The 15017-nt window shown below is 50.0% G+C and overlaps 2 protein-coding genes across 2 annotated transcripts; one reads left to right on the top strand and one right to left on the bottom strand.

Annotated features, from left to right (window-relative positions):
• Window positions 1-5336: 5336 nt before the first annotated feature.
• On the top strand, window positions 5337-6175 carry LOC112063609 (sodium-dependent multivitamin transporter-like). Its single transcript, XM_024118695.3, has 2 exons — window positions 5337-5532; window positions 5923-6175. Exons 1-2 carry the CDS (start codon window positions 5422-5424, stop codon window positions 6073-6075), a joined length of 264 nt encoding a protein of 87 aa, XP_023974463.1. The 5' UTR covers window positions 5337-5421; the 3' UTR covers window positions 6076-6175.
• A 3697-nt stretch (window positions 6176-9872) lies between these two features.
• On the bottom strand, window positions 9873-13092 carry TCF23 (transcription factor 23). Its single transcript, XM_007108394.1, has 3 exons — window positions 12871-13092; window positions 11917-12159; window positions 9873-10052 (listed from the first exon to the last, which is right to left on the bottom strand). Exons 1-3 carry the CDS (start codon window positions 13090-13092, stop codon window positions 9873-9875), a joined length of 645 nt encoding a protein of 214 aa, XP_007108456.1.
• Window positions 13093-15017: the final 1925 nt, after the last annotated feature.

The following is a 15017-nucleotide window of genomic DNA, read 5'->3' as shown; positions in this document are numbered from 1 at the left end:
CCCATCAAGGTGTCAACTCACGTTATTTTTCTCACAAATTACACAACCTTCTTGTTCATTTGCTGGGCAAGCTCTGCACACGTGTTTACAATCTGGTTAAAGAATCAGCCTTTACAATGACGTTATTAAACACAAACATACACAGTGGTGGCCATAGTAACAGCAGGGAGCCTCTGGAGTTTGATGCTCTCAAATCCAGTTTCCTCAGCAACATCTGAGGAGGGTTGTGAGCCTTTAGGAGAGAGGCCATTTTCCCATGCACGTTCACAGGAGAAAAAAACACGCAGCCAGAGAATGTTCCTAAGGGTTGGTGTGACCTTCCTTGTCCTCCTGGCAGCCAGTCACAGCTGTAGACGCCCAAGATGCTCTCCTCTCCGGCTCTGAGGGATTTCTGTGACCACGTCAAGAGGCCATCGATAATCAACCAAGTGAGGCTGTGAGGATCTGTGAACCTTGTCGCAGCCCTCAGGTTCCCTATTTGAAAGAGGAGTGATGTTCAAGGCATTCTTGGTCAGGAGGCAGGTCAGGCATGAAACTTGCCAAAAAGAATTGATACGGCTGTAATATCATTCAGGGTCCAGTCAGGAACATAAAAACCATACCAGTTATTTTGAACAGAGGGAATTTATTATAAGGACTGCAAAGGCCAAAGGAAAGGGCCCAGGAAACATAGACGTGGCAACAGAAGGAAGCCCCCGATGGGTAGTGGTTAAAAAAAGCAACAGGAATCCAGAAGCTTGGAAGAGGTGGAACTCAGGCCTCAGAGGAAGGAGCACTGGACAGTTGGTGCGGGTATCTTTGATGCACACAGTAGGATCGGTTCTGAGACGGGGAAAAGCTGGAAACTTGAACTGCCCTAAAGAGCTGCTGCTGGAAGCAAACCACAAGAAGCCAGTCCCTTCTCTCTCCTCCAGCCTTGCAGGTTTCCCCAACTGGTGGAGTCCAACAAGGTGCCAGCTGGTTTGCTGAAGTCCAGCCCCACCGAGCAGCCATAGAAAACAAAAACAAGTTTCCAGTTTGGGGGCTATCACAGACAATGCTGCTCTGAGCATTCTTGTGTATTTTTTTGGATGCCATTTATGCACTCATATTTTTGGGGTATATACCTAGGTGTGTACTGGCTGGATTTAATAGATACAGGTATTAACCATTCTGGAGAATGTGTAGTGGTGTCTCGTGATTTCAATTTGCATATTTCTAATTTCTATTGAAGCTGACCATCTTTGATCCCTTGGATATCCTCTTTAGAAAGGTTTCCAGTCAGGGTTCTAGCCCGTTTATAATTGAGTGGTCAGTCTTTTTCTTATTGTTCTATGGGGTTTTTAAGTATATTCCTGATATAAGCCCTTCGATTATATGTATTGCAAATATTCTCTCCCAGTCTGTGAACTTGCCTTTTTCACTCTCTCAACAGCCTCTTGTGATAAATAGATGTTCCTAATTTTATGTAGTATAATGTATCAATTTTTTTCCTTTAGGGTTAGTGCTGTTTGTGTCTTTTTAAAGGAATATCTCCTTATTCCAGGGTCATGAAGATACTCTCTTATATTCTTTTTTTTTCTATTTTCCAGCTCTTTGTCCATATGAACTGAATTCTAGTGATTTTTTCAGACCTATTTTCTAATTTGTTAGTTCTGTTTTCAGCAGTTTCTAATCATCTACTGGATTTCTAACTAAAATATTATATTTTTAATGTCTAAAAATTCTACATTTTCCTTCAATTCTGCCTGGTCATGTTTGACAGCCTCTTGTTCCTGTGTTGTCTTTTCAAAATACTCTTTATTTCTTTAAACATATTAAACATATTTAATGTATACTCTGTACCTAAAAATTACAATATGTGCAGTCATTGCAAGTGTGATCCTATCACTCCCAAGTTCAATGTTTCCACTCTCATTGTTTATGGCAGCATGTTTCCTTCTGATTTTTAGAACTCTTTGCTATGAGCTCAAGTTTGTCAGAATTTTATCCACGGGAATGCTTCAATGCCTGATTTAAAGTATGTTCTTCCAGAGAAGAATTGTAATTTCTTGTGCTTAGAATCATTACTAAATTGAGATCACTTAAAATTGGGGGCTTTTTTGGCCCCCCAAATTTTAAGGGCTTGGAAATATGTGGGAGACTCCCACCCCCACCTCCACCGCAAGTCAAGATCTATTTGGGCAAATATTCTCATCTCTCCTTTACTCACTGAGGATGTTGGTGTTTGGGGATCCCAAGTTTATTACAGAGTCTTTGATCCAACTTTGCATTTTGTATGGGCTCGGGTTTTTTGTCTCTTGTCCCCAGGTTTGGCTTCTTAAAACCCTGGCCTTGGGCACCAGGAACCTGCAGATACCACCAGGGCTACACTGGCTTCAGTGCTGGCTTGCCAATTTTTTTTTTTTTTTTTTGGCTGCGTTGGGTCTTCGTTGCTGCGCGCAGGCTTTCTCTAGTTGCGGCGAGCGGTGTGCGGGCTTCTTATTGCAGTGGCTTCTCTTGTTGCAGAGCACGGGCTCTAGGCGTGCAGGCTTCAGTAATTGTGGCTCATGGGCTCTAGAGCGCAGGCTCAGTAGTTGTGGCTCACAGGCTTAGCTGCTCCGCGGCTTGTGGGATCTTCCCGGACCAGGGCTCGAACCCGTGTCCCTTGCATTGGCAGGCAGATTCTTAACCACTGAGCCACCAGGGAAGCCCTGGCTTAACAATTTTGGTTTTATATTTTCTTATTCCTTTCCCTCACTTTTCTGCCAGCCCAGCAATGAATTTTAAAATATTTAAAACTTTTTATCCATCATTTTGAGTGTTCTGTACCAGGAGGGTTTTCCTGCACATTAGTCTACCAAATTGTCAGAAATGGAAGTCCAATAGTATTTCTTAGAAAATATGATACTCATGCAGGAGCCCCATAAGGCATATAATTTCTTCTTCAGCAGTCGGTCAAGGACTTTTTACAAACCCAAGTTTTCTCTTTCCTACTGTGTTTCTTCATGTTTGTTTAGGGTGTCTCAGGAGAAATTCCTTCTATAAATGTGTAGTTGCCATAAGTGAGAGCAAATTGAATGAAAACTCCCTAAAAATAGCAATTATTGCACCAGGTAATGAGATGATCATCCAGGACCATATTAAGTTGGGAAAAAATAAAAGCTATGGGAGAAATGATTAACCCAAATGATACATTTCTGTCAAGATCAGAGCCGTCTTCTTTCACAATTTTGCAATTTAGAAAGAGCTAGGAGTCGTTTAAAATAGATGAGCTCCCTGTCTTGGGATGTAAATTTAAGTGGAGCAGTTCTGGTAAAGAAACCAGAGGGGGTCTTCTGAACAATTCCAGTTCTGACTTTGTACAAAGATCATCCTTGAGATGCTTTAAAGGAAAAAAATACAGGAATTCCCTGGTGGTCCAGTGGTTAAGACTCTGTGCTTCCAGTGCAGGGGACGCGGGTTCATTCCCTGGTCAGTGAACTAAGATCCCACATGCCGTGCAGCGCGGCCAAAAAATTAAAAAAAAAAAATTTTTTTTTTTAAAAAGAAAAAGAAAAGGAAAAAATCCTCCAGCAATGGTGGTGGGCAGAAAGCCCAGCCAATATCTGTGTCTTCTTAAGCCAGAAAAGACACTTTTCTCCTTCTTAAAAACCCCTCAGGAGGACCAATTTAGGATTTTTACTGTTCCTGGGAGGCTACTGATGGCTCTGGCTTCTTTTAATATGCAGGAGACCAGCCCCCTTCCATTCTAGGTCTTAAATAAGCTTGGTGTTAATAACACACTTCATCACTTCACTGGTAGTGTTTTTAACAGTTGGTTTCTTGGGAGGATTTATAATACCAGGATCTCTTCTACAAAGTGTCACTGCCTTTCAAAGAGGGCTATCCAGTCTTCTCGTCCAATGCTCCCATAGCTCACGTATAACAGGAGACCCATGAAAATCTGTTAACTCTGGGTCCTGTAGTCATCAAAATACAGCCTAGGATTTCATAATTTTTCAGTAACACCATTTTTTCCCCACGTAGAGTTCCACTCTCAAAGGCACAGGTAAATGTTCATTTTGTAGTAATGTATGAGAGGCCTGCCTGTCTGGGTCAATGGCATATTTTATGACAACCTTCCAAAAGCAAAATAGGTCTGCCTTGGTTTGCCCTTCTGTCCAGGGAAATGATGGTGGCAGCATGTTGTTGCCAATAGGTACCTGGTAAGACTGGTCAAAAGAGAAACTCCTTGGCCAGTTGGTGGAGTATTACCACTGTGTTTGAGGCACATTAAACCAGCCCTGACCGACACTTCCCATGTCTGGCAGCCCTGCCAATGTCAGGGCCAATGGCCTCTTGTGATTAGATGTAGCCCTTCCCAGCTGAAGTGGCATATAGTCACACTTCAGTTAGAACTGAGCTTTGCTTCAGCTTCTGCTTCATGCTACTGTACTTCTTCTCAGAGCATATCACATCTTGATACTTTTACATTCACCTGGATCCCTCTCCAAGCCCTATTCAAAGTTTGCGTCTATAGAGAGAGTGTACCTGTGTTTTCACCAGGACTCTGCCAGCCACTGTGCAGTTAACTGTGGTTTCTGGGATGTGTGACACAGAACTTATTTTCACCCAACTTGGACCCAACCCAGACGTTCTTGACCCCTGAAACCTTGATAGACCTGCTGTTAGGCCAGCCTGATTTACTCAACTTTTTTTTCTCCTTCCAGCATCCTTAATGTGGAGGAGTGTTCATAATCTGATAATTTGATAATTTGTCAATTTTTTTGCAGGTTAAAAAACGCGCAATCGTCTTTGCCCCTTCATAACTTCTCAGCTAATTCAATGGCCCTTAGTTCCCGCTCGGTCCGCGTGACCCCCCCCAGTGGCTGGTGGTCAGCTACTCCGTCTTTCCAGCGTCTCCTGTAGGTTGCACTTAATCCTGCTGCTCTGCCCAGGGCAGTTGAGGTGGTCCCTGTCCTTTATTTCCCTGCTCAGCAGCTGGCCCCTAACTGTGCTGGGGGAGGGGGCTCCTCTCCAAACCTGAGGCTGGGGAGGCAGAGCCCCAAGGAGGGCAAGTGCCCCCAGCAGCCAGTCTGGGGGTTGGGGGGAGTAGGAAATCTAGGCTCAACCAAGAGGAGATAGATCTTCACTCCTGGGGTTTCTCATCATCAAAGCAAGAACCGTGGTGGTGCTTTTGGAAGCCACTTGCCAGCCAGGTCATGGGACCTATGCTTGGCTGCAAGTCTAGTGGGATGGGGGCGCGGTCTGCAGCCTGCACAGTGGTGACAGGGTGTGGCATGGGGGTAGAGGGAATCCTGGGCTCCTGGGTGCCTGGAACAGTCACGCTTCTCGGTGGAGCTCGAGGAGGTGGGCGGGGACTGGGGGTTTGGAGTCCTGAGAGCAGGGGGAGAGCAGGGGGCCGTGGGTGTGCCCTGGTTACACGGGAGGAGCCTCAGGAGCGCTTTGTCTTCAGGCGGAATGCGGGGCCGGACCCTGAACCCTCGGACCATTTACCCAGTGTTGCCGAAACTCGTTGCCCTCCTGCCCGTGTCCCGTCAGAAGCGACTTCACTGCAAAACCCACAGCCAGGTAGCACCTCTGTTGTCAGATCGCCCCTCCCTTCCCTCTCAGGCTGCTGCCGGGCCTCCTGGGTTCCTGTGCCTCCCTTTTCTTTCTCCTCCCAGCCCCCCTTCCTCTGATGACTGGCCTGAGCTGGACTGTCCCGCAGCAGCTGCCTGGCTCCTTCCCACGGGGGAGCGGGGGCTTGACGGGCAGCAGGGTCTCGGCCCCGAGAGGCCACAGCTGCTGGCCTTTTGTCTCCTCCCAGCCCCGTGCTCATGCCCGGGCGTGCTCCTCGCCGGTCTCCTTTGTAGCCAGGATCAAAGCAGGGTCACCTTTCCTGCAAGAGAAAGGGAAGGTTCCTCCACCTCCCCTTTGCCTTACGTTCACTCCCCCCCACCTTTGCTCTGTGTTCCCCAGGATCTGTCTGTGGACACCACTCTGTTTCCGGAGAAGATGAACAACGGTATGCTGAGGGGCAGCAGAGACGAGGAGGCCATGGATGCGCCTGAGGAAGGCCCAGCCCGCCAGGGCATCAGCCCCACCTTCATCGTTCAGGAGACCTCCCTCTGATCTGGACTCGGGACAATCTGTCCACATTCTGCCAGGCAGCCCCGCCCCCTCTCACCATAAGCCCCTTGTCTCTCGGAGACCAAGACCGAATCACTGTGTCTGCCCCAGGCAGAGGGTAGAGCTGTCACATACAGGCTCATAGGGATGGCGTAAGAGCTTTTCTTGACCTTCGCCAATCTATTCTAGGGCAAGGATTCTAAGAATTTTTGGCCTCAGGATCCCTTTACGTTCTTAAAAAAGTAGGGCTCTGAAAAGCTTTGCTTATGTGGGTAATTTCTATTGATATTTACCATATTAGAAATTAAAATAGACTTAAAAATATTTATTTAAAAATAACGTGAATTAAGCCACTATATGTGAATAGAGATACCATTTTTATGAAAAATAATTATTTTCCATATTTGGAAAATATTTAGTGAGAAGAGTGGCATTGGTTTACATTTTTGCAAATACCTTTAATGTCTGTTGTAATCGAGAGCTGGACTCTCCTATCTGCTTCTACATTCCATCTCTTGTTGCAATATCACATGTCATATGGCTTCTGGAAAATTCCATCACACTCATGAGAGAATAGGAGTGAAAAAAAGGCAAATCGCATCTTGTATTATGAAAATAATTTTGGCTACTTAGGGCACTGAATGGGTCTCAGGGACCCCCAGGGTTCCCGGACCACACTTTGCATATCTCTGATCAAGAGCAAAACTTTTCCTGTAAAGGGCCAGAGTTCCTTCACAGGAACTCTGTAAATAGTTTGCGCTTTACTGTCTGTCGCAGCTATTTGACTCTGCGTTGTATCAGGAAAGTAGCCATAGATCATACGTAAACAAATAGGTGTGACTCTTTTCCCATAAAAACTTATTTAAAAAATCGGGGGCTGGATTTGGCCCACTGGCTATAGTTTGCCAACCCCTGATCTCGAATACCAAGATTGCAGGGGCCCTGGGTTTAGGGCTTAGGCCACAAAGGGGAGAGGACAGTGCCATCTGACCCATCCTAGCCAGGCTCCTTCCAGAGGAAGCGAAAGGGAATTTCTCAGACAAGACTAGATTTTTCTATTTCTAATGACTCTAGTTCTCAATTTAGTGAAATCTGCAGTCTCCACCTTAATACTTAGACATCCCTTGGCCAGCTCTGCTTCTCCCAAAGTGCATCGAAGCCTCTCCCCTGTAAGTCTGCTGCCTCTCAGAAAGCACACGCATATCCAGCCCCGGGGAAGTTGTCCTGGTCATCACTGCCTCACCCCCACCGAGAGTCACAGGCACCTGGGGACAGGGCAGGCGGTACAAGACGCTCAAGTGGACCAGCCAGCCCTCTCACTCCCGAGCCAGGCCACCTGAGCGTCATTTGGTCATCCAGGCTCCTGTTTCCTTTTGGAGCTTCTTTCTTACATACCCCTGTTCCCAGGGTCTCCCAGTGAGAGGGTAGTTTTCTTCCTCTGCTACAGAGGAAAAGGGGGTTACTCCTGATTCTGGTTCATTTGTGGGTCGAAGTCTCCAACCTGACATTCCCTCTGGTTATTCCCATTCATCCCCTGGTCCTTTCCTTGGCTCTGCCTGCCCCCTGGCAGTCCTTTTGCTTCCTGACCTGACTGTGCTGGGTGCTGTCTGGCTGGAGGAGACGGTCTCTGGACCCTTTGGGGACTGTCCAGAACACTAAGGAAATGCCTGGAAAGATCCCGAGACAGACTTAGAAACTTGTAATAATGGTACTTGCCCTCCCCCAGCCCCCCACCAGCTGCATCCTTCTTTGGCCCTCCTTGTCTTTTCTACCAGGGTAATGTGGTCCCCCTCTCCCGAAGGGTCTGGCATTACTAGGCAAAGGCTGGAGTCTGGGCGGGGTGGATGGAGCAAGCTCCCAAACCTGAGTTATCAGGAGAAGCTCCGTGCTATGGGGGGACCCCAATGCACACCCAAAGCCAGCTTTCCCAGCTTCATCCCCAGAGAGAGATTGTGTGCTACCAGCTCACGAGGAAATTCATGTGTTCCTCTTCTGACCACATTCAAATTCAACAAGGAAGATACTGCCTTTTGGCTTTAAACATAGAACATTCGAGCTGGACTTTTATGGTCTTGGGAAGAACACTGTGCTAGTGCCCACCCACACCTGGTCTCTGCCCTGCCTGGCCCCGTCCAGCTGCCCAGAAGCAGCTCTGCACAAGCTCTCCAGGCTCCTCAGCAGAGACTTGGTAGATTTATGAGTCTGGCCTTGGCTGAGGCCCTCTCGCCATGGCTCTCAGCCACAGCCCAGCCGCTCTCCCACATCTCATGCTGCCGCGGCTGGGACGTTCTGTGTCTGCTTTTCTGCCTCCACACCAATTTGCTGAGTCACCCCCTCAGCCCCCTTTCCCCTGCTGCCCTGGCCAGCCCTGTGGAGGAATAGCAGCTCCTCACACTGGAGGAGCTCAGACCCCCGGCCACGCCCAGTCGGCCAGAATCTCATTCGTTCTCATGACGGCAGTGGTGGCGTCTGTCTAAGGCTACCCTGCTGGGACTCTAGTTGGCCTGGCCCGTGCCTTCCCACTCTGAGGCACTGAAGTTTAACAAAAAGATGGTTCCTTCTCTGTCTGGACTTTAGGTGCCTTATCTGAAGCCACAGCTGATCTGGAAAGTTACTTTCTGTATGTATAGACACTGATTTTTCCTCAAACTATTTCTACAAGGCCAGAGATAAATTCCATTAAAGCACTATCTGATTTCTGGCACCCCATGGCAGGACTCAGGGAGAGCCTGGGAGGGCAGTGCCAGTGGGGAGGAGCTGGCCGGAGGGAGCTCATTGTAGACAGATTGTAGGAATAACTCCTGAGCCAGTGGGGCCTTCGGCCAAAATCATACAAGGAACCCAGTGAACCCAGGCTTATCTTGTTTGTCCTGGAGGTTAGGTTTCTAATATAATGGAAGATTGTAATTATTATCCCCTGGAAAAGATACACGTTCTCCTTCTCAGGTCCTTCAAGGATGTAACTGAGTCTATCAAAACCTTCAAACGCAAGGGCTTAAGGTGCTGCCTGGTTCAGTTAAGGTAGAGCTGCCTCTGGGATAAAATCTCAAACTAGGCAGCTAGGACTATGTAAAAGTTTCTCTGGATACTGGAATGTAAGCAATGTAAGCTTTATGGTTTAACCTGTAAATATAACTCACAACAAGAGAAGAGTGGAAGGGTGCAGGGCCCAGAGAGGGAGAAAAGGTAGTGATGAGGGGGCTGGAGAGACCATAACGCAGATACAAAATTCCTAAATTCCTGATGTTGGGTAAGCGTCTTGCAGTGCGATAACAAAGTATGTTCCCTTCTTCAGTTTCCTCTCTACCCATGTGACCCCGGCCCAGCTCTGTTCACACTCACGGCTGCCGAGAGCCTGTCTGGCCCCTGACTTTCCCATCAGCACCCGCAGCTGCTGCCAGCCTCAGCCGCTACCTCTGTACACGTGCAGCAGTGTCTGTCTTCTTGCAGTCTCCAGAGGGTTTGCGGGAACCTTAGGGGAGAAAAGCAAGGGACAGTGCCCTAACTCAACTTCCAACTCAGTCAGACCCTTTCCTTGCCCACTTCCCTGTAACTGCCACAAGGGAGCTGCTGGGGCATCGCCCGTGGGTGACAAGACGAGGCTCTGCTCCCTGGTCCTCCTGAGTACTCTCTGTCACAGAGGTGCCCCCTGCTGTGCCCGGTCTGTGTGCTGGAACCTGGGAGTGGCGCCTGAATCAGATCGACGGGAGAGAGGCAGAATGAAGACGGGCAGGGCCTGGCAGAGGATCCAGGTCCCTAAGCTTGAGTCACATTCCAGGAGAAAAGGGCGACTGTGATGATCACTTGTCACCAGGTGCCGGGGAGAGCGGCCTGGTGGGAAGAAGAGCATCTGCCTCTCCAGAGACCTGGGGCGCGGTCTCTGCCTCCTTTGTTCTTTGGCCCGAGGTGACGGCTGTGGTGGAGTCAAGGCCAGAGCACCCCAGGCCTCCGGCGTAGAGACGCGATCGCATCGGCCACTTCTGCAAGACATGGGGAGGGGATGAGGGTCATGCTCACTAGCACAGCCCTCGGAGTCTTCGGCACCCCAGACCAGGCCTTCCCTAGCCTCCCTCCCTGAGACCCGTCCCCACGACTGCTCCGATGGCAGCGGTCCCGGGCTCACCACCGCTCACGGCCTCACAAATTCTCCTGACCACCTGGACCCGGCTGAGAGGCACAGGAGGAGCCGTCTGAGAAAAGCAAGGGCCCCAAGAGGAGCCCCCGATGGTGGGGAGGGAGAGAGGGCGGAGCTGGCAGCAGCCAGGGCCTGGGCGGTGGGGAGGGCAGCAGAGTGGGGCAAGGACAGGCTCCTCCTGACACTGAACAGTCCTGACCCTCTCTCTGGCCCAGTCCCGGGCCCAAGTGCCTGTGGCCCCAGATGTCAGTGCTGCCCACTCTCCCTAAGCAGGGGACCTCCCAGGATTGTCCATCCTTCCAGCAGGAGCGTGGCCAGTCCCAGAAGAGGCCAGGTTGAGTTGGCTCTGAGGTCTGCCCTCCTCTTGACAGGCCCCCCCCGACTTGGGGGCTGAGGGCCACTGCTCCTGGCTAGCTAACCCACCCCACCCACCTGCCAGAGTTGCAGACCTAGCCGGGCTCTCATTTATTCATTCTTCAGCATATTTATGCATCACCTGCTTCCTGCAAGGGTCTCACCTTGGCCGCCATCTTACAGCTAAGCAAGCAACTGTGCCACCCGGGGACACTGCACCAGGTGCCACCATTGGCATTTCAGAGTTGCCCCTTTTAGTCTCAAATTCTTGCATTTTAGTTGTATTTATATGAAAGAAAAATATCTTAAGTTTCAAGACATTTCAGAACTATGATGTTTAAGGAAGAGAGATGGTGAAAAGTATCCTCCATAGAAATAAAGTTGCTGTCCTCAGAGGGCAAAGGCGACCCTTTATAACAGCTACGCAGTCAGCAACTTACAGTGTGCTCCACCCCACCCCTGGGGCCTGCTTAGTGGCTATGAGCCCGGGGCCTGAACTGCATTCAGCCACTTAACCTACCTAAGCTTCAGTTTCCTCATCTGTAAAGTAATCTTCATTTGGTTCTTTTTCTATTTTTTTTTATTTTCTTTTTTTAAATCCTCATTTGGTTCTTGTGCAGATTAAAAGATAAAAATGCACTAAAGCATTTAGTCTAGCTCTGGGCATAACTTTAGGCCCCAGATAATGTTAGCTGTTATTGCGATGATGATTATTGTTAATCATACTTTTCCTTCATGATCTCATTTCATACCCTGGAAGCAAAGTCAGACTCATGTTATCTTCCCTTTCCGTATAATAAAACTGAGGTTCAGGAAAGGTAGGCGACAGTCTGGTAAGTGATGCATGCAGGAAGCCCTCCTTCCCCCTTTCCCAGCCCCTGCCACTCCCCCACCCAGCTTGGTTACTTCTAGAGTGATGCTTTCTTAGAGCTTTGTTCTCCAAAGGGGGATCCCTCCTGAGACAGAAGTCCAAAGGACACCAAGGCACTGTACAGTGTCACGGTGCCCCTTGGAATCTAGGAATCTCCTAGGTGTGGTTTCTTTCCCAGGCCCCAGCCCTGGAAACTACCCCCTTTTCTCCTCTACCACTAAGTGCCCCGGCGTCTTGGGGCCTCTAAGAATTTCCCACCCCTTGGAGGAACCATATTCTCATGAAGTCATTTCCAAGCATCACTCCCACTGCATCCCATGAGAATCATTGTCATTCCAGTCCCAAGAGCCAGCCTCAGCTCCTCTCCCCCTGCGAGAGCAGGAAGCAGGCGGCCCCAGCGTCAGCTCTGCCGAGGGCAGGGCCGCTGAGTCCGGTACCCCCCATCCCCAACCCCCTTCCCCAAGGCCCCGGGCCCGTGACCTACCTTGAGAGGGTGCAAGTAGCGGAGTCCACGCAGGAAGGGTGGCCAGGCGGGGCCAGGCATCTCGTGGCCAAGTGTGCGGGTGAGGTGGGCTATGTAGCTGGTGGCCAGCACCAGCACGTCCAACTTGGACAGCTTGGTGTCGGGCGGCACGGCAGGCAGAGCGGCCTGCAGGGCCAGGAAGGCCTGGCGCAGGGTCCTCACCCGGCTCCGCTCCCGAGCGGCGTTCTCAGGACTGGCCTCACTCTGCACAGAGGACCCCAGGTGAGTGGGGCTGACCGGACGCCCACTGCCCCTGGTTGCTAAGAGCACCCTAGGGCAAGGTCTCCTGCCAGGGTAGTAGCATGCCAATCGACAGAGACCCAAGGGCCTCGTGCCCTCTTTGTCTGCTCTCAGCCCGGCCCCGCTTTACGGCAGAGGAAATGGAGAGAGGGCCTCATCTGGGCTCAGAACTCAGAGTCCTGTACTCTTTCCCACCCTCCACTGTGCCTCCCCCTGGCCCTTGCTGCATCCACACCTAAGTCTGAATCCTGCTTATCGGGATGCCCTGGGGCCACAGGGAGAGCCCACAGCCCTGCCCTGCTCTGTAGGGCTGACCCTAGGCCCAGCCAGGTCCTGAGATGTAGAGGCAACTGTGGTAAAGAGGAAAGGACACCAAAGTGTGCTGGCCCTGTCGCTGACTGCTGCTCTGGGACCTTGGGAAACATATCACTTCTCCGGGCCTCAGTTGCCTTGAGAGAAGTGAGTTGGGCCAGCTCTCTGAGCCACGCTCTGGTTAAGACCGGCTCTGACTTCCCCAGCCACCCAAGCATGGAGCCTTGGAGCGGAAGTTGGCCAATGTCCCCTCTCTTGGGCAGGACAAGTAACCATGAGTGAGGCTCTGCCATCACAGGTAACATCGCAGCCCCTCCCATGCCTGCCTCTCCCAGCTACCTCTTCAGGTCCCGGCTTTCTTACCCGGCCACGAGCCAGGCTCCTGGCCCTGGCCCCTCGAGGGCTTGGGGCAGCTCTGCTCCATCTTTGGTTGCTCCAGCTGGTCTCTTCCCACAGGTCCTGCCCTGTCCTGCTCAGGCGGCTCCTCTTCCTGTCAGTGCCTGCTAGCAACCTCGGTGTGGCCTTGGCCGGGCTCTTCCCTACTCCTGGCATGGCCAGTGCCCCTCTGGCCTCTCTCTGTGACATGCCACACCCCTGAGGCATGATGCTGCAGCCCCCAGGACAGGAACACAGGGCCTGAGGAAGCCCTTGGGCTCACGCTAGCGGGGCAGGCTGGTCATCCAGCCAGCAACGTCTATATCTGAGGAAGCCAGCGCCAGCTCAGTCCTGCTTCGCTCCTTGCTCTGGGAAAACCGCCCACCCGGCACAGCCCCCGCGAAAAGCCTCCTGACTGCCTCCCAACCGGCTGAGAGGCGGGGGTGCTGGATGCGGGGAGTGGCCAGGCCCTGGGAGGAGGCCCCTGCTGTAGAGGGCAGGAGGACGGTGGGAAGGGAGCTCCCTTCCCGGATGCCTGCCTGACCCTGACTGTGGTCCTGGGATAGACCTGCAGCTTCCGCTTTGGGGCTTAAGTCCATGCAAGGGCCCTGAACTCCCTTCCCTGTGCCAGAAGCCTGGCTGTGCACATCCCTGAAAGGACCTTTCCTCCCCTTGCCAGCGAAAATGACCTTCCAGCCAGAGGGCGCTACTCCCCATACCCCAAACATGCCTCTTATTTCCACCTCAGTGCTTTTACTTTTACCTTTTTGTCCCCCTGGAATACCTCCCTCCAGCTCTGCCCCGGGAAAAGCTGCCCATCCTTTGGGTTATGTCCAAAGGATTTGTGAGGATTTCTTCCAACCCCACAGAACCCAGAGCCCACATCTCCCTGTTTTATTGGTACCCCATTCTATGCACAACCACACCCTGGCTAGCTTCCTAACAGTTCAGTGTTCTAGATCAGTACATGCCAAGCACTGTGCTAAGTACTTTACATGTATTATCTTATTTATCTTACATGTATCTTATCTTATCTTACATGTATTATCTTATTTCTCAGTCTTGAGAATAAAAGACTGTCACACCATCATTTTACAGATGGGAACACTGAGGTATCAGGAGGTGAAATAACTTGCCCAGTGCCAAACATTGAATGTCCATCGATAAGGAAGTGATTAAATAGATTTTGCTATATCCATTCTGTGGAATGATATGCAGTAATAAGAAGAAGCAGACATCTGTATAGTGACATGGGAAAACTCTCCAAGATGCACAGTGAAGTGAAAAAACCTAGTTGTAGATCACTATGTATAATAAAATCCCAGCCAGGATTTTTAAAAGAAAACACCAAAAAACAAAAGATATATCCGGAGCCTGTGCTCCGCAACGGGAGAGGCCACAACAGTGAGAGGCCTGCGTACCGCAAAAAAAAATAAAAAATAAAAAAATAAAAGAAAAAAGCTATAAGTATAAAGGTTTAGGGACTTCCCTGGCAGACTCCCTTCTGTCAGTCCTCCCTTCCAGTTTAGGACTCTGCCATTGACTGCAAGGGCACAGGTTTGATCCCTGGCTGGGGAACTAAAATCCTGCACGCCTCATGGCGTGGCCAAAAAAAAAAAAAGTATAAAGGTTTTTGTACTTATGTGAATATATAGAAAGGAGACTGACAATATGCACACTGAGTTACTTTTTTTTTTTTTTTAACTCCAGATGCAGAGAATTCGGTGTACACTTGTCATTTTTGGTCCACGCACGGCCTCTTGTTAGCCTTCCTCTCTCCCTCCTTCCCTCCCTCCCTCCCTTCCATCTGTTCCCTTCTATCCTATTCCCTATCATAGGCAACCATTCCAAACTGTTAAATGTATATGCTTTCGTTTAATGTATACTTTTTGTGGTGATTTTAAACTAGGTACACAAATTCTTTGACACTCCTCCCTTCAAAAGGTGGAGCATACTAGATGGCTTCACAGGCAAATTCTATCAAACATTTAGAGAAGAGCTAACACCCATCCTTCTCAAACTCTTCCAAAATATAGCAGAGGGAGGAACGCTCCCAAACTCATTCTACGAGGCCACCATCACCCTGATACCCAAACCAGACAAAGATGTCACAAAGAAAGAAAACTACAGGCCAA

Source organism: Physeter macrocephalus, chromosome 12, assembly GCF_002837175.3.
Source record: "Physeter macrocephalus isolate SW-GA chromosome 12, ASM283717v5, whole genome shotgun sequence".
Classification (NCBI taxonomy): Eukaryota; Metazoa; Chordata; class Mammalia; order Artiodactyla; family Physeteridae; genus Physeter; species Physeter macrocephalus.
This window is presented reverse-complemented; position numbering and strand designations above follow the sequence as displayed.